General features: G+C 37.1%; 1 protein-coding gene across 9 annotated transcripts in view; it reads right to left on the bottom strand.

Annotated features, from left to right (window-relative positions):
• The window catches only part of PRMT3 (protein arginine methyltransferase 3), a 133,513-nt gene extending 108,870 nt beyond the window's left edge, over positions 1 to 24,643 (bottom strand). For 3 of the 9 annotated variants that reach the window (XR_004177500.1, XM_031653373.1, XM_031653374.1), the window contains exons 1-9: positions 24,420 to 24,643; positions 24,037 to 24,172; positions 22,365 to 22,447; positions 19,968 to 20,017; positions 19,246 to 19,348; positions 16,272 to 16,431; positions 14,518 to 14,662; positions 9,487 to 9,552; positions 1,065 to 1,186 (exon numbers count right to left, since the gene is read on the bottom strand). Coding sequence is in view for 7 of the 9 variants with exons in the window: in XM_031653373.1 (XP_031509233.1) it covers positions 1,065 to 1,186; positions 9,487 to 9,552; positions 14,518 to 14,662; positions 16,272 to 16,431; positions 19,246 to 19,348; positions 19,968 to 20,017; positions 22,365 to 22,447; positions 24,037 to 24,172; positions 24,420 to 24,591 (1,037 nt within the window). In the remaining 2 variants the exon portion in view is untranslated. The remainder of the gene's footprint in view (positions 1 to 1,064; positions 1,187 to 9,486; positions 9,553 to 14,517; positions 14,663 to 16,271; positions 16,432 to 19,245; positions 19,349 to 19,967; positions 20,018 to 22,364; positions 22,448 to 24,036; positions 24,173 to 24,419) is intronic. The other 6 variants (XR_004177501.1, XM_031653376.1, XM_031653371.1 and 3 more) reach the window with 5 other exon arrangements.
• Positions 24,644 to 26,411: the final 1,768 nt, after the last annotated feature.

Below are 26,411 nucleotides of genomic sequence, written 5' to 3'. Positions count from 1 at the left end.
AAAAGACCAACACTAATCAAATTTAAAAAATTTTTTTTGGAGAAAGTGTCTTGCTCTGTTACCCAAGTTGAAGTGCAGTGGCACGATCACGGCTCACTGTAGCCTCCACCTCCCCAGGTCAATCAATCCTCCTGCCTCAGTCTCCCAAGTAAGTGGGATTACAGGCATGTACCACCATGTCTGGCTAATTTTAAAACATATTTTATAGAGGACAGAGTGAACTCCTGGGCTCAAGCAATCCTTTCGCCTCAGCCTCCCAAAGTGCTGGGATTACAGACATGAGCCACCATGCCTGGCTAACATTAATCAATCTTAAGAGTGGAACAGCAGTGTAAGTTGAAGAATCACTTAAAAGTTGCTATGAGAAGCCTCCTATTGATTATGTATTCTGGAAATGACTCCTAAGTTCCAAATGTAAGGTGCTTTTGTTAAGCACATAGGGAAAGAAATTCAGTTGTGTCAGCCAGATTTCAAATAAAGGCCTTCTTACTAGGTCATAAGCCAACTGTAAAATCAACCCAGCTAAATACTCAAAAGACAGAGAGTTTTAGAGAATAAAAGTTTTAGGGGGTAATAAACTAAATCCACGCTGCCTTGTTTTTAGCAACTTTGGAATTTACTTAATTTGAAGGAAGTACATGGACTAGTGTTGTCACAAAAGAAAAAGACAAATAACTCTTAGTCTTTAACTGGTATTTGCTAAAGAAAATATTACTAACATATAATAAATATATTAGTAAGTAGGGAGTCCTGTCAGTATTACCCTAAGTATCAAGTTTTTAATTTTACATTATTAGAATTAGCATATTTATAGCCATAGTCAGAAAGCCAGAGAACTACATAAAAATAATTCTCATCAATATGAACTGTGAAAAGATTATTCAGCAGCATAGCTCAAATGTGTCTAGCTCAATTCAACCTAATATATTATTATTCTGGAGTGAATTTTTACTAAAAGACAAATGTCATTAGTCTGCCTTAGATAGCTACTAAAGACAAGAAAATCTGTTAAAGAATCATTAAATTTTAAAATAAACTTAAATGAAGGCTTAAAATACATGTACCTTATAATATCCATTGCCTGGTAAAGTATTTCGGATTGATCAACTCCAAGAACCTTCTTTGCCCCAGCTTTAGCAGCAAACATAGAGAGAATTCCAGTTCCACACCCAACATCCAAAACTACCTGGGGTAATTAAAAAAAAAAAAAAAAAAAAAGAGATGTTATCAAAAAGGTCTCTATATTAAATTCTATTCATACATTATGATCTTTCTGGCTAGGAAAAATTCACAATAAAAACTTTAAACTGGCTAGGCACGGTGGCTCATGCCTGTCATCCCAGCACTTTGGGAGGCCGAGGTGGGCAGATCACTTCAGGTCAGGAGTTTGAGTCCAGCCTGACCAACATGGAGAAACCCTGTCTCTACTAAAAATACAAAATTAGCTGGGCATGGTGGCGCATGCCTGTAATCCCAGCTACTCGGAGGGCTGAGGCAGGAGAATCTCTTGAACCTGGGAGGTGGAGGTTGCGGTGAGCCAAGATCACGCCATTGCACTCCAGCCTGGGCAACAAGAGAGAAACTCCATCACAAAAAAAAAAAAAAAAAAAAAAAAATTTAAACTAAGCAAATACGGTAATTTCTATTTGGGAAAACTGAAGATATCATTACTATGAGTTGTTTTAAATTAATAACAGTATAGTTGGCTATAGTCTATTGTAATCAGACCCAACAATGCTTAATTTAAGAGATTTTATATAAAAAAAAATTATGTCTATAGATTTAAGAGAGAATTATTGTTTTTAATTTCCCTATTGTATGTATATTCTATCTTAGGCTCAGTAATTCTACATTTTAACAGAAATAAATTTCTTCAAGTTTGAGTGGCAGGAATTAATTTAAGCAGGATGGCTTGACCCAATACAATTTGAAAAGGGTTATAAAGTAATCAAGGATACGGAATATCACTACATCTTTCCCACTCCCAAAACCAAATATTCAGCCCATTTTAATAAGAAAGTGCAATGAAAACAAGTTAGCTGTCAAAATTCAGTAACTTGAGAGTTTAAGTTGCAAACTTAATTCTTGGTGAAAGAAAAGTATTTATTAGAACCAAAAGTTTTAAGATGCTATTGGGGGTAAGTGGGGAGCAATCATTGAAATCAAGAATTTAATATGGTTTTCCCTGGAATATAATGAAGCCTGCTTAGTTCATAGTAAAAACAAAAACAAGTCACCAAGGAAACACATTTAGCAAAATCCTTCTAGGTACACTACTCTGTGAAATTACTGAAAACTAGTGCTTTAAATCTTTCACTATCAATGGCCTAAAAAAATCATATATATTTGTCCCAAAATAGGAAATTATTTCAATGCCCTCATACTGTAAGTATTCACTAAGCATTACTAAGTACCAGGAATTGATTTCAGTGATGGGGGTACAGCAACAAATAAGACCAAATCCCTGTCTTAATGGCACATACAATCTTGTGAGAGAGACAAAGAATATAAAATAAGGTCAGGTAGTAAGAAAAATTAAGTAGAGTAGAGGTTAGAGCAGAGGAGAGAAGATACACTCTTTTACCATTCTAGTTAGGTCTGAGAATACCTCTCTGATACATGTGAGCAGAGAACTGAATAAAGGAGGGTGTCATGCAAAGATCTAGGAGAAGAGCATTTTAGTCAGGAGGATATTAAATACAAAACAACATTCCAGGCAAAGCCAAGATGGCCAGTGTGGCTGAACTGGGTTCAGAAAGGTCACTTGGAGGTGAAGGCAGGGGTCAGATCACAGAGTGCCTTGGATTTTCCTCTGAGTAATGAGAAACTATCCTAAGAAAAATAAAACTAGAATTAAGGATCGATGATACTGTACACCAATTTTTTTTTCTCACTAAGCAATAGAATTATGGTTTAACCATCACTAAGCAATAGAATTATGGTTTAACCATCAGGTACATTTCCTATGCTTTAAAAAAAATTTTATGCATATTACAATTCAATACATGTTTTTCCTTCTTTTACACAAATGATAGCATATTATACCCACTGTGCTCCATATATTTTTTTTTAACAATATAATTTAGAGATCTCTCCGTATCAATTTCTAGAGCTCCTTTCTTTTATGTAGCTGTACAGGATTCCATACTATGGCTGTATCACAATCCAGTTCTCTGATGAACATTTTAGGTGTTCCCGAAATCTTACTAGGGCAATAAATGCTGAAAATAACCTCATATGGAAGCCCATTCCCATGAATTAGTAAATCTAAAGAATATATTCCTAGAAGTGAAAACACTGTGTCAAAGAGTACATATTTGTAATTCTGCTAGACATAACCAAATTGATCTCACAGGGCAATTCTGCTAATGAAGACTCCAATGAGCAATGTATTAGTACCAATTTCCCCATAGGTGAGACTAGCCTATGGGACATATAATCAAACTTTTGGATGTCTACCCATCTGGCAATCACAAAATAATGGTATGTTGATCTAGTTTTAATATGCATTTCTCTTAGGAGATTTAGCATCATTCCATGTATTGTAGAGCCATCTGTAATTTTATGTGAACTACTGATTTACATCTTCTCTCCATTTTTCCCACTCAGTTGCTAGTCCTTTTCTTATCAATCTGTCTTAGCAGATAAGAGTTCTTTGTAAATTAAGATTAGCCCTCTGTAATATGACATGCCATGTTTTCTCACAGCATGTAGTTTTGTCTTTTGATTCTACTTACAGTGATTTTTGCTACACAGGAATTCTTAACCTACAATTAAACTTATTAATCTTTTCTAAAATATCTCCAGGACTCTGATCATAATTAGATAAGCCTTCTCCAGTCTTCCCATTTCATTGCATTTCATCTTTACCCATTTCCTTCTAGTACATTCACAGTTTCATTAACACAGTTTGTTTTTAAACCATGGTACACACTATGAGGCATGGTTCCAACGCTTTGTTCAAATGGCTGGCCACTTGTCACAATATCAGTTATTAAACAAGGTTTCCCCCACTGACTTGGTATGTGACCTTTAACAGTCATTTAAATATTTGTGTATATTTGCATTTAGAAGTGGATTTTAAATCTGTTCTGTTAATCTATATATTCATGTGCCAGGAATTATTTTAGTTACTGAAGCTTTATAAAATGATTTAATATCAAGTAAGTCTGGTCCACACTCACTGCAAATATTTTTCCACAACGTTTCTGGAAAACTTTTTATATTTATTTTTCCATATAAACAAGATAATTGGTTTGTCTAGGTTTAAAAGTGTTAGCATTTTTATGAGAACTGAGCTAAAATTTAGGGAAAACAATTTTGAGTTTTCCTATTTAAGAACCTGGTATGACTTTCAATTTGCTTAAATTGTCTGTTAGGTACTTTAGTTGTTCTTTTAAAAATCTTTTTTTATATAAGTCCTGCATATATTTCTAGTTTACTTCTCTGCATTTTATCTTCTGTATTACTATTATAAGTGGGGTTTTCCTTCCATTATATCTTTATTTTTTTCATTTTTGAGACAGAGTCTCGCACTGTTGCACAGGTTGGAGTGGCACAATCTCAGCTCAATGCAACCTCCACCTTGCGGGTTTAAGTGATTCTCCTGCCTCAGCCTCCCAAGTAGCTGGGATTACAGGCGTCCTCCACCACATCTGGCTAATTTCTGTATTTTTAGTAGAAACGGGGTTTCACCATGTCGGCCAGGATGGTCTCAAACTCCTGACCTCAAGTGATCCACCCACCTTGGCCTCCCAAAGTGCTGGGATTACAGGCGGGAGCCACCATGATCGGCTGTTTCCATTATGTAGCGAAAATATAATTTATTAGTATTAACTCCAGAAGACAGATAATCTAAACAGCTTGATATCCACTGAAGAAATAAAGTTGTTGAAAGGTTACTACTTTGTGCTTCCTATCCTACATCCAGATGGCTTCAGTGGGAATTTGACTGTTCTTGAACACATGGCCTGTCTGGGTGAGTCAGTACATTTTAACATACTTTTATAAACATTAAGAATTTTATTTTAACATGCAATTGATACACATCACTGCAAACAAAAAGAATTTTTTTAAAAGTTCCAAATAAAATGTATTAACCAACATAGCAAGAAAACAGTATACTATATAGTATATATGTATCTAGTACAGTTATAGTACCTCAACTTGAAATACTGTATGGCAAAAAGGAAAATATATACAATAGAACAGTGTGTAATAAGTTTCTAGAAACTCTCATTAAAATAAAACATTTACAAAACTAAAAAATCAAACAAAAGATTCGTGTGGAATTTAGAAGTTTGCTAAAAGTGCTTTGGTGACAGTGTCTGGGAAGATCAACGCTCCCTTGCTGTGTACCAAAGACAAGCTGGCAGCACAACTGGTAACACCATTCACGGTATATACCCTTTATGACCTAGGGGGTCCAGTGCTAAAAAATTACCTTATAATTGTACTCCCATATATATAAAAATATTTTTAATAGTTTATATGAAGCAGTTTCTAATATAAAAACTGAAACAACTTATGGATGTTCTTACATTAGATATATGAACCATTAAAAGAATATTAATGAAAACATGCTCAAAATCACTAATAATTAGAAAAATACAAATCAAAACAAATATCACCTCACACCAACGAGGACAGCTATTATCAAAAAACTAGAAAACAACAAGTACTGCTAAGGATATGGAGAAATTGGAAGCCCTGTGCACTGCTGGTGGGAATACAAAATGGTACACCCACTGTGAAAAACAGCACGGTGCTTCCTCAAGGAATTAAAAATGAAATTACTATGTGACTCAGGAACTTCATTTCTGGGTATATACCCAAAAGAATTAAAAGCAGGGCCTCTAACAGATATCTGTATACCTATGTTAATAGCAGCAATATTCACAATAGCTTTAATATAGAAGTAACCCAAATATCCGGACAGATGAATGAATGAATAAGCAAAATGTTGTACACACATACAATGGATTATTGAGCCTTAAAGACGAAAAAAATTCTGACATTTGCTACAACAAGGTCAAACCTTGAAGACATTATGCTAAGTGCAATAAGCTGGTTACAAAAGGAAATACAGTCAGCCCTTTGTATCCCTGGATTCCCCATCCAGGGAGTCAAGCAACTGCTAATCGAAAACATTCTGGTAAAAAAAAAATTGCATCTGTACTGAACACGAAGTCTTCTTTCTCTTGTCATTGTCCCCTAAACAATACAGTATAACAACTATTTATATAGCACTTACATTGTATTAGGTATTATAAGTAATCTGGAGATGATTTAAAGTATACAGGAAGATGTGCATGGGTTATATGCAAACACTACACCATTTTATATCAGGTAAATGAGCATTTGTGGATGCTGGTATCCACAGAGTGTCCTGGAACCAACCCCTCACAGATACTGAGGGAACGACTGTACTGTAAGATTCCACATATATGATGTATATGAGTAGTCAAAATCATAGAGACAGAAAGTAGAATAGCGATTGCCAAGGGCTGGGAAGAAGGGAGAAAGGGGAATTAACGGTTTAATGAGAATAGTTCCAGTTTTACAAGATGAAGAGTTCTGGAGATGGAAGTGGTGATGGCTGCATGACATTATAAATGTATTTAATACCACTGATCTATACACTTAAGGATAGCTAAGATGGCAAATTTCATATCATGTTTATTTTACCAAAAGAAAAAACATGCGGGTAAAAAGATAGTAAGGAATTTCTCCAAGAAAAGCTGAGTGAGGAAAGTATAGAAGGGTATGTTTAGTATACTCCAATTAGAGTATGTGTTTTTTTGTAAGACTATCCATATACACATTCAGATATAATGTATATACAAATGCATATATGCATATGTGTATGAAATCCTTATTTAATCCTCATTCTACAAATGATGAATGTGAGCTTCAGAGTGGCAAAGAAACAGGTCAAAGGTCACATAGCTGGTAAATTGTACGGCCTGCATTCAAACACAGGTTAACCTGCTTCTAAAGTCTGTATTTTTCATTGTATGTTAGTTATTTATTACACTAGCTTAGAATTAGGTGATCAGGCAGATAAGCTAAAATTTGATAGAATCAAAGAGGTAGAAATAAAATGAACATTATTTTATAAAATGATGAGGAAATATGATTCATTTTTTTCCTTAAAAAACTGAATGAATTGTAACTGTAGATAACAACCAGAAGCATAAAGAAGGCACCTAACTGGGAATTTCTTCAATAAACTACAAACAGAAATTAATTATGAGTGGGTGACAACACGATTAAATACCACCTAAAGTTAAATTAATCTGAGAAACCATATGGCCTCCACAGGAGCTTTGTGAATTGAAACAATATTAAGAAAAGAAGGAAGAAAAGGAGGCTGGGAAGGGATGGAGAGAGAAGGGAAGGAAAAAAATTTTAATAACAATATTTAATATCTTGATGATTAATCTTATGATTACTAATACTTGAGCCTTTTCAGTATTTACTTACCTATTATAAGACAACTCCATTCAGAAGCATACTGAAGGAACATTCTAATTTACTTTCTTAACAAGCTCCTCTGGTATTCCTATCATCAAGTATTAAGAGAAGATGGCTCAAAGAAAGGCAATGATGATGCTTTCACCATAACAAAACCCACAGAATTTACCAGAAGGAATTTTTACAATCACCTTACAGGTTAGGCCCAAAGAGATTCACCACTTGCCCAGAATTATATAACTGGTTCCAGACTAGCCAGGATTAGTGATTCTCATATTTGCATATTAAGGAAAAAATAAAATAAAAATCTGGGCATAATCTAACTAGAAATATAAAGCAATGTCGTTAACAGTAACATAATTTGCTTCACTGGAAACAAAGTGGTTTTTAGACAAACATTAAATAAACTTTCCAGCACTTGTTTTGCAAATATAAAAACTATGAAGGGCCGGGTGCAGTGGCTCACGCCTGTAATCCCAGCACTTTGGGAGGCCAAGGCAGGCGGATCACAAGGTCAAGAGATCAAGACCATCCTAACCAACATGGTGAAACCCCATCTCTATTAAAAATACAAAAATTAGCTGGGCGTGGTGTCGCGTGCCTGTAGTCCTAGCTACTGGGGAGGCTGATGAAGGAGAATCACTTGAACCCGGGAGGCAGAGGTTGCAGTGAGCCGAAATCGCGCCACTGCACTCCAGCCTGGGTGACAGAGTAAGATTCCGTCTAAAAAAAAAAAAAAAAAAAAAAAAAAAAAAACAACTATGAAAATCTCCACTATAGTAACATATAAAAAGCATACAAAAAACTTAAATATAAAAAACTGATCAACTATAACTTTTAAATGAAATCATTTATTTGTCTCTGGTGGGAATCAGCACAAACAAACAATTATAAACTTTTTATGAGGTGCAATGCTTTGTCCAAAAAGATCAGAGCACCATATAAATTCTGTCCAATTCAGCCAACTCACAAGTGAAACACTGCTCTTAAAAAAGAGGTATGGAAAATGAAAAGTCAATCCAGATTATATTCCAAACAATACAAAAATCAGGAAAAAGGATTTTTAAAACATAAAGGTTGTTACTGTTGCCATATCATGTAAAGCCCATGAAATAATCTTAGAGAGATGAAAGCCGAATTATAAGAATCTGATACATTATCAACATACATGTTCTCAAAGTAAAAAGAGTGGGAAAAAATCCCCAAGGAAAGGTATGTAAACGGCAGAGATCATAATATTCCTGATTAAATTAGGGGATTAATTTCCCATCAGGAAGAACAAACAGAAAATCTGAACTTTTAAGTAACCATGCCAATGTAGAGAGGGAGGAAAAGGCAGAGGGGAAAAGAGAGAGGGAAAATAGAGTAAAGAAAAAATGAAAAAACAAAATGTGTAAGGAAGAAAAGCCAAAAAACACAAATTTCAAACACTCAGGCACATGCACACACAGAGTATAAGATCATTTTTTAAATAACTTAAGCCAATATTAAAACTAATTGTAAAATACAAAGTATCTCTTAATGGGGTAAAGTATTAAAAGAAAGCATATAAAATAAGTACTATATTACAATAGTGAACCCTACTTCTTAATGTTCTTAAACTCATTAATTTTCCATTACTGAACACAAACTAGAGTAATAATTAAAAGTGTGCTATGACATGGTGCTTATCTGATACATTTAAAATTCATAGGAATAACTATAAACAAAAAATATGGTTTAAGCAAAATTATATGAATAAGCAAAATGTAACTAAGCTATGTCATTATAACTAAGCTATGTCATTATAATTAATAACTTTCAATTTTTAAAAAGAGCATATTGAATGACAGCAGCAATCAGCATTTCTGTTATCAGTACTCTGCACCACAGAGCAGCATCATAAAAGTCTCCCATGAAATAAAGACAGAAGGTGTTAAATCAATTGCTATCACAATGATGACCCAACAGAGGGTTTCTACTGCCCAAGAACAACATGAAATGTATAATTCTATAACCTATGCTACTTACCTTGTCTTTGAAGATATGTGGATTCTGGTATATGAAATCTCGGTAGCTTTCTGTTCGTATTTTGTCCTAGGGTGGAGAGATGAAAACGCTGTGTTTATAGGGCAGTCCAAACAAATAAATTTTTTAAGGGCGATATTTGCCATTTTATCACACATTGCTAGTTTCCATAGCAGCTTTTATACCTGGGATACCAAGCTTATTTTTTTTTCCTAAGAAAACAAAAAAGAATAGAAATAGCAACAACACACAAAGAAAATATTTTACGAAGACTGAAACTCAAATAAGACCCAAGTTCTTAAAAATGTGTACATTTTTCTCTTTATGTGCATTATCACCATAAGACTTAGAGTGTAACTGAAGCCAATAAAAGATGAATATGTTTTCTCTTTTCAACAGGGCCTGGAAACTACAGCCTGATTCTCGGCATTACAGCTATATTAAAATAAGGGAGAAGCCAAGTGCAGTGGCTCACGCCTGGAATACTCACTTGAAGCTAGGAGTCTGAGATCAGGCTGGGCAACAAAGTAAGACCCTATCTCCAAAAAAAATAGAAATAAAAGTAAGGGGCTGGGTTCGGAGGCTCACGCCTGTCATCCCAGCACTTTGGGAGGCTGAGGTGGGTAGATCACCTGAGGCCAGGAGTTTGAGACCAGCCTGACCAACATGGAGTAACCCTGTCTCTACGAAAAATACAAAATTAGCCAGGTGTGGTGGCGCATGCCTGTAATCCCAGCTACTGAGGAGGCTGAGGGAGAGAATTGCTTGAACCGGGAGGCGGAGGTTGCGGTGAGCTGAGATTGCACCATTGCACTCCAGCCTGGGCCACAAGAGCAAAAATTCCATCTCAAAAACAAAAACAAAAGAAGAAAGGAGATAAAAATAAATAAATGCAAACGTTGCAGCTACATACGAAAAATTACACTAAACTGGATACGTTTTTCAAAGAAAGTCATTGATCAGCACCTATCTGATTTACATTCCTGTTTTGTTTGTAAAAATTTCTGTAGTAGGAAACGATGTTTAAAAGCCTGTAAGCCTAAAAGTAAATCATTTGAGCCCTGCAGCCCACATTATAAGGTTCCTACACTCTGGAGTCTCATATAACCTTGTGACCAAGGCAAGCACGTAACTCTAACATTTATGCTGGTTCATGAATAGAGTTGATTCCCTAGGATGAAACACATACTGACTGCAAATTAAGCAGTTAGGGGCTCTGCTGTCAAGTTAGTACAACATGACTGTGATAAAAATAAGTATCACAGAATGGGAATTCTAGTTTTAAGTTTCACATCAGGGTGAAAAGAAAATATTACACCAATTGCTACAATATCAAAATTTTATACAAATCATACCCCCAAAACATTTTTATGCCAATTGAGACTTTTTTTAAAGCATAAAAGGAGATCTTAAAGGGCAAGTTGTTTTACTTAAGTACTAGACTAGACCTAAAAAGGGAATTGTCCACAATTAATTACATGTTTTCTGATTACTTCTCACTACTTTACAAAAAAATTTTAAAATTAGGCTTATTAAATCTTCTCCTGAAGTTACTTTAAGAATTACTAAGATAAATAAATGTATATATAAACTAATCATCTAATTTTAAAACTTTTTTCAAAGCATACCATTTCATACATGTTTACAAATTTTATACTCCTCTGATACTATAACCAGTGATTTTTGCAGAAACAACAAAACTTACAGAGGGTCAACATCAGTCAGGAATGCAGTCACTCAGAAAGCTCTCACAAATCATACTGCCTCACCACTACTTCCACTTAATCAACAGAATTCCAACTGCTGTCCTAACGCCATGCACTGCTACTCAACTAAATTACAATCTTTCATTCTGGCTCTTTCAATATATTCATTTGTTTTTGTTTGTATGCTCATGCTGGTGTAATGAAATCCAAAGTATACAAAACATAGTGCCTTGTATATAGCAGAGCTTCAATTTAGTCACTGAATTTTTGAAAAAAAAAAAAAAAATCCAATAAATAAGAAAATGTAAGCAAACAAAAGAGTAGCCTTTATAACCATTTCTAAAAATTTATTCTAACAAAGGCTAACATGTCAATACAAAACAACAATAAACAGAAATTTAAAAAAATTTTTATATCAACCTTGAAACTAAGAAAAATAAAATAAAATAATTACTGCTCCAATACTTAGGAGCAAGATAATATTTTAAGACTAGTAAGATATCAAGAAATTATTCCTGCAAATATAAAGAATGAAGGTAAAGAAAAAAGTTATATACTATAAATTTTACATATATAAGCAACAGTATGTTTTTAATTTACAAGCTCATAAAGGTGGTAGTGCTCACTTGGCAGTCCATGAGACAGGTGCAGATACAATAAAGAGAATGCAGCAAAGAAAAATTACTAAAATTTCACTTTACTAAAGGGCACTATGATCTGTGATAAATGTACAACAGAATGAATAATGTTGATCTTAAAGAAGACTGATGCATTTCGGATTTACAGTAGTAGTCAATGATGACTCTTCTTCAAAAAGATAAAGTGGCAAGGAATTTTGAAAGTTCATGTAATTTATCCCGCTATCAATTATATCTCTGTAATTCAAGAAAGGTATCTTCATCTCATCTAAAGAAATAAGATCACAAGCTATTTTTTTAAAAATTATAATCAAAACATGTACCAAAAATAGTGTCATGAAAAGACATGAAGCCAAGCAACAAAAAACCCGAATTATACTCTCTAAAAACAAGGCCGATTCCAACCACAAAAATATGTCCTGCAAATATGATTTCTCAATTTTAAATGAGTTACAAAAATTAGGTAAGATTCTAGTGGTAATATACCTTGAACAGTTTATGTGTGCTAAGAATCATTCTGATAAGAAACGAGAAATAAAGCTGTGATATAAGGCATGCTTCCCATTCATTCACAGCACATAACTTGGCAAAATGCAAATGTATAAACAGTTCTTTTTGAATCAACTATCCATATGTCCTATAGACATTTAATAGAATCATTTCCAAGGGGAGGATATTACACTGCACAAGAACTAAAGGAAGCTAGGGCACACAGAATGATATTTAAGTGATTCTCTCAAAGGGAAAAGGTGACACTGGAAACTTCAAGTTGGAACTTCTTAAATCTATATGTACATCGAAAGGAGTTAAAGGTACCAGACCAGGTGTGAAATCTTATGGTTACTGACATATAGATACAAGTGTCCAGGATAAAGATTTGTAAATGGTCAGGACTTAAACTAAATTTCCCTGATGATTGTACTCACAACCCTCAACACTCTACTGAAAGTTTCAGTAACCTTTAACCTGTCTGAAAAGCCCAACACAATTTCCATACCAAAGGAATGAAAGGTTTATGGTATTTAATGGGATGATTTAAAATGACAAACATGGCTCTAGATAAACTTCTTTAAAGAAAATATTCTAAACATAAAAAAATTAATAAAGAAAATGAAGCAAGTCAATTTCTTTTCAACGAATTCACTGAGACTCAAAATAATGTATTACTTATAATAACGTATCTATTATTTATAATGCTATGCCATTACCCAAGTGACAACGAAAAGCACAACCACGACATGTAATTAGTAATGACATGACAATGTTTTAAAAGACCCCACATAAGTACAATTATCAATTACCAAACTTCTATTCTGTGATCCGGCAAAACCGAATCAACAAAATATATACATGTTATCAAATATCCCTGGTTAGCTTAAATGCCTGTGCTTCAGGGAAACCATAAAATAAAACAATCTCTGGAGGAAGGATTTAGAAAGGGATATTTTGTTTGTTGGTTTTAAGAATAGGTAACGGTGGCATCTAAAATTCAGAGATAAACATCTAAACTTTCAATGTTTACGTTCCAACATTTATTTTACTCTACGTAGATATTCTAAATTTCACTGAACTAAAAATTACATCTTCCTACTTTACAATCTATAATACTTAATAAAATGTATAATTATAAAGTATAGCTAGAAATCAACTTTTATTTTACATGGATATTACCGTTATAAAAATTAAAACCAGCCAGATTTAAATACAGTCACGTGTTGCTTAATGCTAGGGATACTTCTGAGAAATGTGTTGTGTGAACATCACAGAGCATACTTCACAAATGGAGATGGTATATAGCCTACTACACACCTAGGCTCTGTAAGATAGCCTATTACTCCTAGGCTACAAACCTGTACAGCATGTCACTGTACTGAATACTGTAGGCAACTATAACACAATGGTATTTTTGTGTCTAAGCATATCTAAACATAGAAAAGGTACAGTAAAAATATGGCATTATAGTCTCATGGCGGCACCATCACATCAGTCTGATTGACTGAAACATTAGTATGCAGTGCATGACTGTATCTAATTTGACCAATTCAGGAAATACTCCTGTATGTCAATGATTTCAATGGTAAAAAAGTTACCATAATAATTGTGAGATTTATAATTAAACTTTATATCAAAGAATTATTATTGGCCCAAACAAAAGTCAGTATGGCTATTTATAACACTGAAATTAATCATTTCCTATATATATTAAAAGGTAAATATATAATTTAATCCATCTAATTGTTCCTATTTAATAGTTGCCTTTGAGAAGACTAAAATTGCCAAGTTTTTCCAATATTTTAAGGAAAAAGTGATTTCATAAAAAGATTAATAATGATTTTAAATGGAATCTACAAATGACTGATGCCTCTGTAATCTTTTCTTCTTCTTTCCTTTTTTTTTTTTTTGGTAGACAGGGTCTCACTACATTGCCCAGGCTGGTCTCGAACTCCTGGAATCAAGCAGTCCTCTTGCCTTGGGCTCCCAAAGTGCTGGTATTACAGGCATGTGCCACCGTGCCCAGTCTTGTAATATTTTCAACCCAAGATGAGCTATCAAGCACCAAAGAGGTGTTTAAAAAGCAGTTCTCCCCACCCAAAAAAAGGAGGTCTCCTACAGTGTACATATATATTAAGAAAGAACCTGTTCTATTTTTCCTTTAGTATGGATTTGGCACATTTGTGTTCTTTTCTAACCTTTAGCATTTCTTCATGTATCCCATAATGCCCGTATGAGCTGAAATAAACACCGTCCTCATCCTCCTGGAGGTCCGCAATGATACTAGTAGATGACGAGCAGGTTCTGACATCTGCGTTCATCACAAAATCCTGAGCAAATTGTCTGTAATCAATTTGAAATACACCCTTGAGACAGGTTTATTGGACCATGAATAAAGGAAAGGCTAGAGGTTGAAGAAGAGGAAAGAGGAGGCAGTACAGTGTGATGAGCCTTCTAAATCACATTCTACCTTGAACAACTGAAAGCTCCCCCTGCTGGATCTGAAGCAACGGCAATATTCAAAAACAATTTTATGCACTCCTTCTACAAACCACAAAAGCAATGCCAACTGCAGATTATCCTCTTTATGTCTTTCAACTGAACAAAATAAGCATATTACTTTTATTATCCTCTATTATTTCTATTGGGTTAAAATCCTTTTTTAGCAACTGGATCAATGTTGTGTATTTCAGCTCTATTAATATTCTTTAAAACCATATTATTTCTTGGGAGTGTTATATAAGCAGAAAGTAGACCCAAATAGATAATTATTTATATACACCAACACCAACCACTCCAGCTCTAAAACTCAGATCCCTCTCAGATCATGACATATTAGGAATCCATAAGGTATACAAAAGGGACAAGTCCAAAGGGGCAAAAGGTAAAGTTGGTGTTGGTTGCTTGGTTACCTAGCATAAAAATTCTGAAACGGAGAAGAGGAACTACAATTGGTTCTACTATCTTTCCCGCTGAACATACATTTTGGCAAATCATCAAATAGGTACTCAGGCAACAGCAAACAGCTTACAAATCCAACAGGAAGGCCTGTGAGGTATACTTGTTAGAAACGCAGAATCTCAGGCCCTGTTCTCAATCTCCTGAATCAGAATTTACATTTTAACAGGATCCCAATTGATTCCTATGCACATTAAACTTTGAAAAGTACTACACCAGTACAATGCTAATTTATTCACTGGAAAAAACTGTCACCGTGTATCTGGTTTTCTGGGTTCATACTATACCATAATTACATTTTGATTCTTCCCACACCCACCCCCCCCACACAAGACAAAGTCTTGCTCTGTTGCCCAGGTTGGAGTACAGTGGCATGATCTCGGCTCACTGTAACCTCCACTTCCCGGATTCAAGCAATTCTTCCGTCTCAGCCTCCCAAGTAGCTGGGATTATAGGCATGCACCACCACACCCCAGCTAATTTTTGTATTTTTAGTAGAGATGGGGTTTCACCATGTTGGCCAGACTGGTCTCAAACTCCTGACCTCATGATCCACCCACCTTGGCCTCCCAAAGTGCTGAGATTACAGATGTGAGCCACTGCAGCCTACATTTTGATTCTTTAAAAATAAAAACTTCAACCCTGTATTTTCCTCAAACCTCAAAAAGATTAATCCTTCCACTTTAAAAAACTAAGATAGAAAAAGTAAAATGGAGAAATCAACTGCAAACAGGAAAACTGAAAGGAAGGCAATAAAAAACAAAAACATTCATGAGGACATTTGTCAGAACATATCAGAATAGGTAAAACCATAAGACTTTATATTAATTAACGATATCCATAATGTATAAAAATGCTACATATCTTTAACTGTATGAAGATAAAATATCTACATTGTACTTTCCAGTATATGAAATGTTCTATATTCTACTTTGCCATTGGTTGTATTATTTTGGAGATCTAAACAATTAATTTTGCAAGATTGATAAATTACTTCATTTTCTGCAGATCCTCACGTGCTCTAGCCAATTCGGCTTCAGCAGACAGTGCCCTGGCTTCCATACGTTTCAATTTTTCAACAACAGATGTATTTTCACTGAGTCCATTGGGGTATGAGAAGGGTACTGACACCGGTTCATAAAGATCTTCCACATCTAAAGAAATAAATGGACATTATCATCAGGCCATCTTATAACAACAAAACAAGTATAAATATGTTAGGAATAAATATGCCCTAAGTTTCTACTATGTGGCCAATTGAGAAAGATTAGTGAAAGTACTTTTAATTGAATATTAATCATCTTGGCTTTGCACAGTGGCTTACGCCTATAATCCCAGCATTTTGCAAGGCCGAGGCAGGCAGATCACTTGAGGCCAACAGTGATCAAGACCAGCCTGGCCAATCTGGTGAAACCTTGTCTCTACTAAAAAAAAAAAAAAAAAAAAAAATACAAAAAATTAGCCAGGCCTGGTGGTGCAGGCCTGTAGTCCCAGCTACTTGGGAGACTGAGGCAGGAGAATTGCTTGAACCTCAGAAGTGGAGGTTGCAGTGAGCTGAGATTGCACCACTGTACTCCAACCCGGGGAATACAGTGAGACTCAGTCTTAAAAATAATAATAATAAATATTTATCATCTAAACTATTTCAGTTTGAATTCAAAGAGCATGCTGTTAGTCTAAGTTTTTCATTAGCTGGCTCAACTGAACATATATTTAAATATTAATTATACTCAACCAAATCCAGGAAGAAAAAAGTAGAAAGAAAAAACCTAGTATTTATTGATCAGCAGGTATCTTTCAAGTACATCATTACATCTCGTTTTATTCTCAAAACACAGTAAAGATGTATTTATCCCTATTTGAGGCATGGAAAAAATAAATTTCAGAGAAATTAAGTGACTATCCCAAAGTTATATATCTGTTTATGGAAGAACTAAGATTTAAACTCACACCTGCATTCCCAGCCCATGTTCTTGCCATTACACAAAGCCACCTCCTAGCCTGTGTCCTTATTGTAGCAGGTATTAAATTCAGATATTGCTTAAGGGAAATCCTGCCATATATGACAATATGAATGAACGTGGAGGACATTATGTGAAGCAAAACAAGACAGACACAAACAGACAAACACTGTGTGATCTCACTTTTGTGTGGAATTATAAAAAAAACTCACAGAAGCAGAGAGTGAAATGGTGGTGGAAATGAGGAGATGTTGGTCAAAGTGTACACACTTTCAGCTACAATACGAGTAAGTTATGGGCATCTGCCTATGGTAAAGTGACTATAGTTAAAAATGCCACACTGTATACTTGAAATTTGCAGACAGTAGATCTTAGCTGTTCTCCACACAAAAATAAAAAATGGAATGTGAGGTGATGATGTTAATCAGCTTGGTTACAGTAATCACTTCACAAAGTATATGCAAATCAAATCGTCATATTGTATACTTGAAATGTACAAAATTTTCACTTATCAATTATACCTGAATAAAACTGGAGGAAAAAAAAACATTCCTAAGGACAGTGTGCAAAGAATTCTACACACTAATTTTTCATCCTGGGCAAGGTGGAATGAAATCTATACACTAAAGTCTTATTGCTGATAGTATTAAATATCCTAATTCCTAGTATTTTTAAATTATTGATTTAATTTTAATTTCACTATATTTAATTTTAATTTCACTTCTCTGCAAAGATAAGTTAATATATGTAGTTTGTGAATTTCACAAAATCCATGTCCATTTACTGGTCTAACTTTCAGATCAACTTAAGGCAGGAAGTAGTGCAAATATTACCTTTTCCCCTCAGGATAGCACTGGAAGAAATGTGACTTTGTAAACATTCCTATTCATTTTTCAGTTGTGAAGACACTTCTTCAGAGTTAGGACAAAACAGCTAAGCCTAACGAATGCCTAATACTATAAGAGACTACAGCCTAAGTTGAATTCTTGTTATAAAAGCAGTGTAGGGTGTCACTAACTTCTAATCACTCTGGTAGAATATTGAGTCACTGAGGTTTAAAAACTGCATTCATTCACTATCTAATTCACCAAAAATTAATGAACACAACAAAATATTTCCAAATTATATAAGGCTGGTATACTGTGTTTTCTACTTCCTACTACAAACCTCATTTTGTATTTTGATTTCAAAATTCTTCAAACTGGTCAGTTTCTGTTTTGCTTTCTGCTACAATAATAATTGTCATAATAAAAACTTTTTAATTTTAAGAATATGCAGATAATTATATATTAAAGATTAAACTTAGAGATTTGAAAAAGAGAAAGGATTTAGTTAATATTAAGATTCCTAACTACAATTTGCTAGAATTCAAAGGCCTAAACCATATTCAGAAAGACAAATTTCCACGTCTACCTTCTGTCTCAGGATGTTCAAATCACCTGGATACTTCTTTCAGGCAGAGAAGAATTACTGCAAAAGTTGGCCAATATTTCAGTAAAATATAACAATTATAAATGTGTATAAACCTCACATAAGAGCTCCAAAATAAATGAAGAAATTAAAGGCAAAAACAGACAATCCTTTGATCACAGAGTATTTGGTTTTTTTAGACAGAGTCTTGCTCTGTCACCTGTATCCCAGGTTCAAGAGATTCTCCTGCCTCAGCCTCCCAGTAGCTGGGACTACAGGTGCCCGCCACCATGCCCGGCTAACTTTTTGTATTTTTAGTAAAGATGGGGTCTCACTGTGTTAGCAAGGATGGTCTCGATCTCCTGACCTCGTGATCTGCCCATAGCCTCCCAAAGTGCTGGGATTACAGGCATAAGCCACCGCGCCTGGCCGACTATTAGTTTTTAAGCAACTTAACTTTTCTATTGAAACCAACTATGTGATGAGGCATTTAGAGAATTTTAAAAAGCATGTCTTTTCCTAAAACACTTTACCTCCATTTTGCCATAACAAATGGCCTTATGTTAATTAAAGTAGATACACTTATGTTCATCTTACCAAATTGAAGTAAAAGGTCATCTTCTAATACTGGCTTCAAATATTCTTCTTTCTCCCAAGGCACTGGGTTGTATATGGAATTCATGTACTCAACTGTAGGATTCTGGATATAAAATTAATTTCATGTTTTTTTCATTAATCACAAAATCTCCTTAGTAAAAACTATAGAATTAAACAAAGGAAATTATGTTTGCATTACACAAAATCAGTATGTCTCTAAAAAGTCTGTACATGCCTGTCATTTCATTAACTTGCTGGATGATTGCTTAATCAGTAGTTTCAATGCAGAGTTTTTTTTACTGTTTGGATTTGGGGAAAGTGTTGTCATGTCATTAAACATTCATTTAAGTAGGACAAAAAAAACACAAAGTATTTGAAAAAAACAGAAAAAAGAGCAATCAAAATACTTAAAATCACATTAGAAATTATTTCTGATTTTACAGATCCTGTCCATCAGTATTTCCCTTTATCTGACACTGAATTACTTTTTCACATACACGGATTCATCTCTTAGACGCAGTGAAAATAGTATTTGTTAGTTATGGTAGACACTTACATGGTGCTTTCTGCTGTGCTAGTTCCTAATGTCCATGATTCCCCAATATAATGAGGACCGAATTTAATGCAGTTCCTCATATTCTTTTAAATAATCAGTACACTGACAGTCACTGTAGCATTTCTTTAATTTCTAAACAAAATTGTAAATTAAGCTGTCAACTTACCTTAAGTCTAATAAAATTTATTAGCTTAATGTATCCATAAAATTCAAGTCCTAAAGGGGGAAAAAAGATAATTCACCTATTTTAACATAAGGAGTTTTGTTTAACTGACCCGTTCTATAAAGACTTCTCTGATTAAACAATAAAATACTTCTGACCTCTAAATTACTACTTATATTTTGAATTTTATTAAGAATTAGAAGTAGTAATACGACAATACTTCTGTATTGAGAAGCAGCCATAGAAGACAAATTAAAGTTTTTGTAGTATTTCTAAAAGGATGGGAAATTGATTTTTAAAATTCTGCTCCTCCTTTGTCAGAACACAAATCTGGAAAATTAGGTCCGACATTTTACCAACTATTTGGCAATTGATATCAGAGCTGAAAGTTTTAAATCCCTAATTTTTATGGTGTGTATCAAATTATAATTTTGCCAGGACATGGTGTATACTAGCTTCTACATGAAGTTAAATGATGCAAACCCAATAAGGCTTGTTATCTGGTTCTCATATCTTTCCAGAAATTAAGCAGCATTTAAAACAAAGGAAAGCAGTAATATATCCAACCAACCAATTATTTGTCATAAAACTGTTGTTATGAGAAAGCTTTAATAGTATACAAATCCCCTATATTGGTAAGTGAAAAAAAAAAAACCAAAACAAAACATAATTCTATCTCAAGTATGATTCTAATACTTTAGAAATGCAACATTAAAAACGTTAAGGCTGGGCACAGTGGCTCATACCTGTAATCCCAGCACTTTGGGAGGCCAAGACGGGTGGATCACCTGAGGTCGGGAGTTTGAGACTAGCCTGACCAACATGGAGAAACCCTGTCTTTACTAAAAATACAAAATTAGCCAGTGTGGTGGAGCATGCCTATAATCCCAACTACACGGGAGGCTGAGGGAGAAGAATCACTTGAACCCAGGACGCGGAGGTTGCGGTGAGCCGAGATCACGCCATTGCACTCCAGCCTGGGCAACAAGAGCGAGACTCCGTCTCAGAAAAAACAAAAACAAAAACAAAAAGCATTAAACAATGAGGCTGTCATTTATGCCTTACAAAAGTACTTGCACTTGAATTTATGATTTATGAACATGTGATACCACATATTTATCTGACACTGAAACATCTGTATTTGCTATTCTTCAATAATGTCCCTTCTTAGTTGTCAACAAATATAGGGACCAAAACACCTATTCTGTATTTTTTTTTTTTTTTTTTTTTTTTGTGAGACGGAGTCTCAGTCTGTCGCCCAGGCTGGAGTGCAGTGGCATGATCTCAGCTCACTGCAACCTCTGCCTCCCGGGTTCAAGTGATTCTCCTGCCTCAGCCTCCCAAGTAGTTGGGACTACAGGCACGTGCCACCATGCCTGGCTAATTTTTTGAATTTTTAGTAGAGTAGGGGTTTCACTGGGTTAGCCAGGATGGTCTCGATCCCCTGACTTTGTAATCCACCCACCTCGGCCTCCCAAAGTGCTGGAATCACAGGCGTGAGCCACCGCACCTGGCCTATTTGATTTTATTGTAGTATAGCTCTTCTATATCCATTTAAAGAAGTGGAAGTCCTTAATCGTAAGGCAAGTGTGTTTAAATAAAAGTTTCAATAGAAACATCACCTGAGTACTTCGCATATTAACCTAAACTTCATCACTTGTTCCAGTCTCTACCAAACTTTGTATAAAACTCAGTCTCATAGGCTGTGAAGTTCATGTCATTCTTCGAGCTGATTGTCTTTTTTCAAATGAACTGCCTCCTTTTTCCAAGTCCTACACCTACACTTGCTCTCCCTAAATCTAATATGTAATCACATAAAATGTAAAAATGTAATCACATGCCAAATCTGTTTTTGTTTTTAGTTGAAAAGCTAATATAAGCTTAAATATAGTGAATCTTGTCTAGAAGAGTGACTTATTCATCTTTTCTCAAGGACTGCTTGTCAAAAAAACTCCATTTCCACAAGATAAGATGTTGCTGTATGATTTGCCATATTAAACTCATACAGAAAAGGGTCTGAAAAACTATAAAATCTGAACTTATATTTCACAACCTTCTTTTTCTTTTTTTTTTTTTTTTGGAGAAGAGTCTCACTGTCACCCAGGCTGCAGTGCAGTGATGCCATCTCAGCTCACTGCTACCTCCACCTCCCGTGTTTAAGCAATTCACCTGCCTCAGTCTTCTGAGTAGCTGGGATTACAGGTGTGCATCACCACACCCAGATAACTTTTGTATTTTAGTAGAGATGGGGTTTCACCATGTTGGCCAGGCTGGTCTTGAACTCCTGACCTAAAGTGACCACCCACCTCAGCCTCCCAAAGTGCTGGGATGACAGGTGTGAGCCTCCATACCTGGCCAAATTTCACAACTTAAATTGCCTTTATTCTAAAAAACACTCACCATGTTTATGAACCATGCTGTCAATATTAAATTGATGCTCAGACTTACAGTGTGAAAATGTTTCTTCGGCAGATGTGAATAACCTGAAAAATTAAGCAATACCTTCATGGAATAGTCCCCCAAGAAGTCTAAATACTGATTTCATGCTACATACACACTTTTTTTTTTTTTTTTTTTTTACTCTGCTGGTTTCTAGTTTTATTTCCAATTAAGAAAAAACAGACTTGTATCTGAAAGGAAGGGAACCCAGCATTTCTAAAGGGAATTAGTACTTCTGAGTCCCATTTTACACCTAAAACCAATTATCGTTTAAACATGAAGGTGAATTTATTTGTCAAATAATGTCACTGATTTTATCAACAAGCTTTTAAGAGCGTTCCCTTTGATAGAGTCTGTTTCTCTCAAGTCACACAATTTCTCTACTTGAGATTCTTCTCTAAGTGTCAACTCTCCTTTCAGAGGCTTTGAACTGGCACAGCTCAAACTGCTTTTAGAAATAAAGCAAAAAATGTAATTTTACAGCTGGCATACTCCCAAAGTGTCTTATTTCAAAAGTGATCTTGTAGTGTTCCCGACGTACTTGCATTATAGACACTGTGAGGATCAAGCGTCTTTATTATGTGACATGCAAATCTGAAGGACACTTAAACAGGAATACACAGCAGAGAAGCTGCATACCTTATCTATATTCCTAACACATGTGGAGCATTAGTTTTCAACAAATGTTTACCAAGATAGGTTATTTGAAGTATTTATGGAGGTTATCACAGCCACTGCACCACTGGTGCTCAATAAATACTGTATGACAACTAGAATATATACAGGCATTCTATCTACCCAATGGGGCTACAGATGAGAACACTAACACACCACCAATCAGCACCACGCCCAGATACAGGGAACACTGAAAAAAAGTATTAAAGTAACACTGGCCAATGCCAGCCGGGCCTCTTTCCTGCCTATTTGCCTAGGACAGCAGCCAAAGCTTCCCAAGACTAATAGGCAGAATTTTAAGTGGCAGGAATGTGAGTTTGGAAATAAGCACCCCACAGCTTTGTGACCTTGAGCAAATTATTGATACTGCAGTCTCTTTTTCTCCAAGTGAAAAATCCTACTTCAGGAAGGTGAACTTCCTTCTTAGGCTATGTAAACCGCTCAAATGTAACAGAAATGTTTCACCTGAGAAGCTCCCTACTTGTTAAATAATTAGCATGGTAAAGCTGGAAGGCTCCGTAGGGATTATCTAGTTCAGTGTGGCTCCCAAATTTGTTACTCATTTAGTAACTCGTTAGTAACTTCACTGTTACTTCTGATCTTGTTCTCACAAAACAGAATATTCCCAGACCCCATCCCTGATTTAGAAGGATTCAGGTGCAGAGTTCAGTATCATTTTGTTGTTGTTTTTTCAGCGTTTCAAGCGACAAGATTAGGGAACCACAGATTCAATGCACTACTAGTCAAAAGCTGGTAGTACAACCGGCCTTCCAGTTCATGGTTCCCACTTTCTACTACTGAGGGTCCTCCTTCTCCACAAGCCCTCACCCCAGACCAGTGTTCCAGAATTCAAAGACAGGCCACTCTGGCTCGCCTCCTGCCCGAAGTCGTTCCTGGGCACACAGACCCACGCGCCTGGGCACACTAGGGCAGGGGCCAGGCGCTGAGGTGGACGAACCTGTTACAGAACAGGCAGGGGGTCTGTTGCTTGTCGTGGGGGAGATCAGCATCGTCCTCATCCTCCCAGGCAGCCTCGTCCCCGCTGTCCGACAGTTCTGGCGGGTCCTCCTCATCCTCCATAGCGCCCCGGCCGCCTAACACACGCACATGAATCAGATCGGCCTCGGACACCAGTGCGGCCCGGGGGCTCGAGGAGCAAGTGAGGATGGGCTCTCCCCCGCCCCGTCCACCCGCAGCCCTCACTCAGCACCTCCTCCGTGCTCCCTGCGAGCCCCCAACCCCGCCCGGGCCGGACCCGTGTTCCGGAGGGTCTTCCACCGGCCCCACAGCGGCACGGCCTGGGGCCGGGCGAGCTGGGTGCTGAGGGGCCAGGGTACCCACCGGTAGCGCCTGACGCTAACGAGCACATGGCTGTGGTACCCCGAGAGCCCGGCGTGCCTAGGGGCGGGGACCAGGATGGGCAACGAGCGCGCGCAGCGGCCTTAGCGCGAGCACAAGCGCGAGCCCGCGGCGGGATCGGGTCTCCGGGAACTTCGCAGATAGCCGGGAACATCTGAGCGCGCGCGCTTCCGGCCTCGAGGCGCCGTGTGGGTCACGTGAGGTGGGGGCGGGGGCGACAGCGTGGGCTCCGCCTTCTCCCGTCGCAGGGTTGACGCAGTGCGCGATGAGGAGGCGCGCTGATGACGGTTAATGTTGCAGCCCAGGAGGTGACTTCTCTCTTCCTTGGGTTGCGGCAGGCGTTAGTGGGAGGTCCCGGCCCGCTGCTCTGAGCCCCGAGGCAGAGAGACGTCGCAGCGGTTTTGCTGTTGGCATCCTGTCCTCTGTGCGCCCCTTTTTCCTGGGATGAGCGGTTAGCGGAGGGGCGATCGGCCCATGACGCCCTCTGGTGGCGGAGGAGGCCAAACGCTGAAGGCTCGGCTGGTTTCTGGGCTTCCAGGTCCTGGAGGGGGTGCAACTGGCGAGAGGGAACGAACTGCATGGGCCAGCGTGGGTCTACTGCAGGGACAGATAGGCGTCAAACCCCCCAAAACGGATTTTAATCTTTGGTTAAGTGAGAACGTGAACTCTAGAGGCAGTCTTCTGTGTTTGAATCCTACCCATGTCACTTTGTAATTACGATCTTGGGCAAGTTACTTCACCTCTCTCTGCCTCAGTTTCATCAAATACAAAACAAGGATAATAACCGCACTTGAGCCGGGCACGGTGGCTCATGTCTGTAGTCCCAGCACTTTGGGATGCTGAAGCGGGCAGATCACCTGAGGTCAGCAGTTCGAGACCAGCCTGGCCAACATGGTGAAACCTTGTTGCTACTAAAAATGCAAAAATTAACCGGGTGTGGTGGCACGTGCCTGCAATCCCAGCTACTTGGGAGGGTGAGGCAGGAGAACTGCTTGACCCGGGAGGCTGACCTTGTAGTGAGCCGAGATTGTGTCATTGCACTCCAGCCTGGGCAACAGGGCAAGACTTCATCTTAAAAAAAAAAAAAAACCCTGCACTAACCTCAGGACTACAGTAAGGATAAAGCGAGATAATACATGTAAAGTGCTCAGACATAAGTGTTAACTTTGTCCTAAACAATGGAAAATGGTTGAACTGTTTAAGCCAGGGAGTGATGCTCTCAGATGTGTTGAGAAAGTAAAATTCTGGCTGCTGTGTGGGGAAGAATACAAATGTTCCCCTGCCTGTCTCATGCCACTTCCCTTTCTTCCTTTCTTAATATCTATTCAAACCGTAGACTTTTTTTTTTTTAAGATGGAGTTTCGCTCTTGTTGCCCAGGATGGAGTGCAATGGCACGATCTCGGGGTTACCACAACCTCCACCTCCCGGGTTCAAGCAATTCTCCTGCCTCAGCCTCCTGAGTAGCTGGGATTACAGGCATGCGCTGCCACGCCCGGCTGATTTTGAATTTTTAGTACAGACTGGGTTTCTCCATGTTGGTCAGGCTGGTCTCGAACTCCTGACCTCAGGTGATCACCTGCCCGTGAGCCACTGCCTGGCCCAGAATTCTTTCTTAGGACGGAGTGCCCCAGGCTCTAGCAGAGTTTATCTAATTGGCCTATCAGGCTCTGCATAATCCTGCCTCTTTCCAATGGAACCCTTCACCTTAGGTCCCACCCTTAAGCCTTTTGTTTACCGCTAATCATTGAATGCTCTACAGATGGGTTAAGTCCCTTTGGTCTCAACCAACAACACTTTCCTCAGGCCTTTTCTAAAATAGTTTCCACCATTATTTCAGGAGTATCTTGTTAGTTTCTTAGACCCATCATTTGTTTACTTGATTTTTTTCTTTCTTTTTTGGAGATACCCCACAGCACTGCACAATAAGGGTAAGTAAGGGCCATGTCTCTTTACTTTCATTTCTCTGGCAAATA

This window comes from Papio anubis, chromosome 12 (genome assembly GCF_008728515.1).
Source record: "Papio anubis isolate 15944 chromosome 12, Panubis1.0, whole genome shotgun sequence".
Classification (NCBI taxonomy): Eukaryota; Metazoa; Chordata; class Mammalia; order Primates; family Cercopithecidae; genus Papio; species Papio anubis.
The sequence above is the reverse complement of the archived record's forward strand: the minus strand, read 5'-3'. Positions and strand labels throughout refer to the sequence as shown.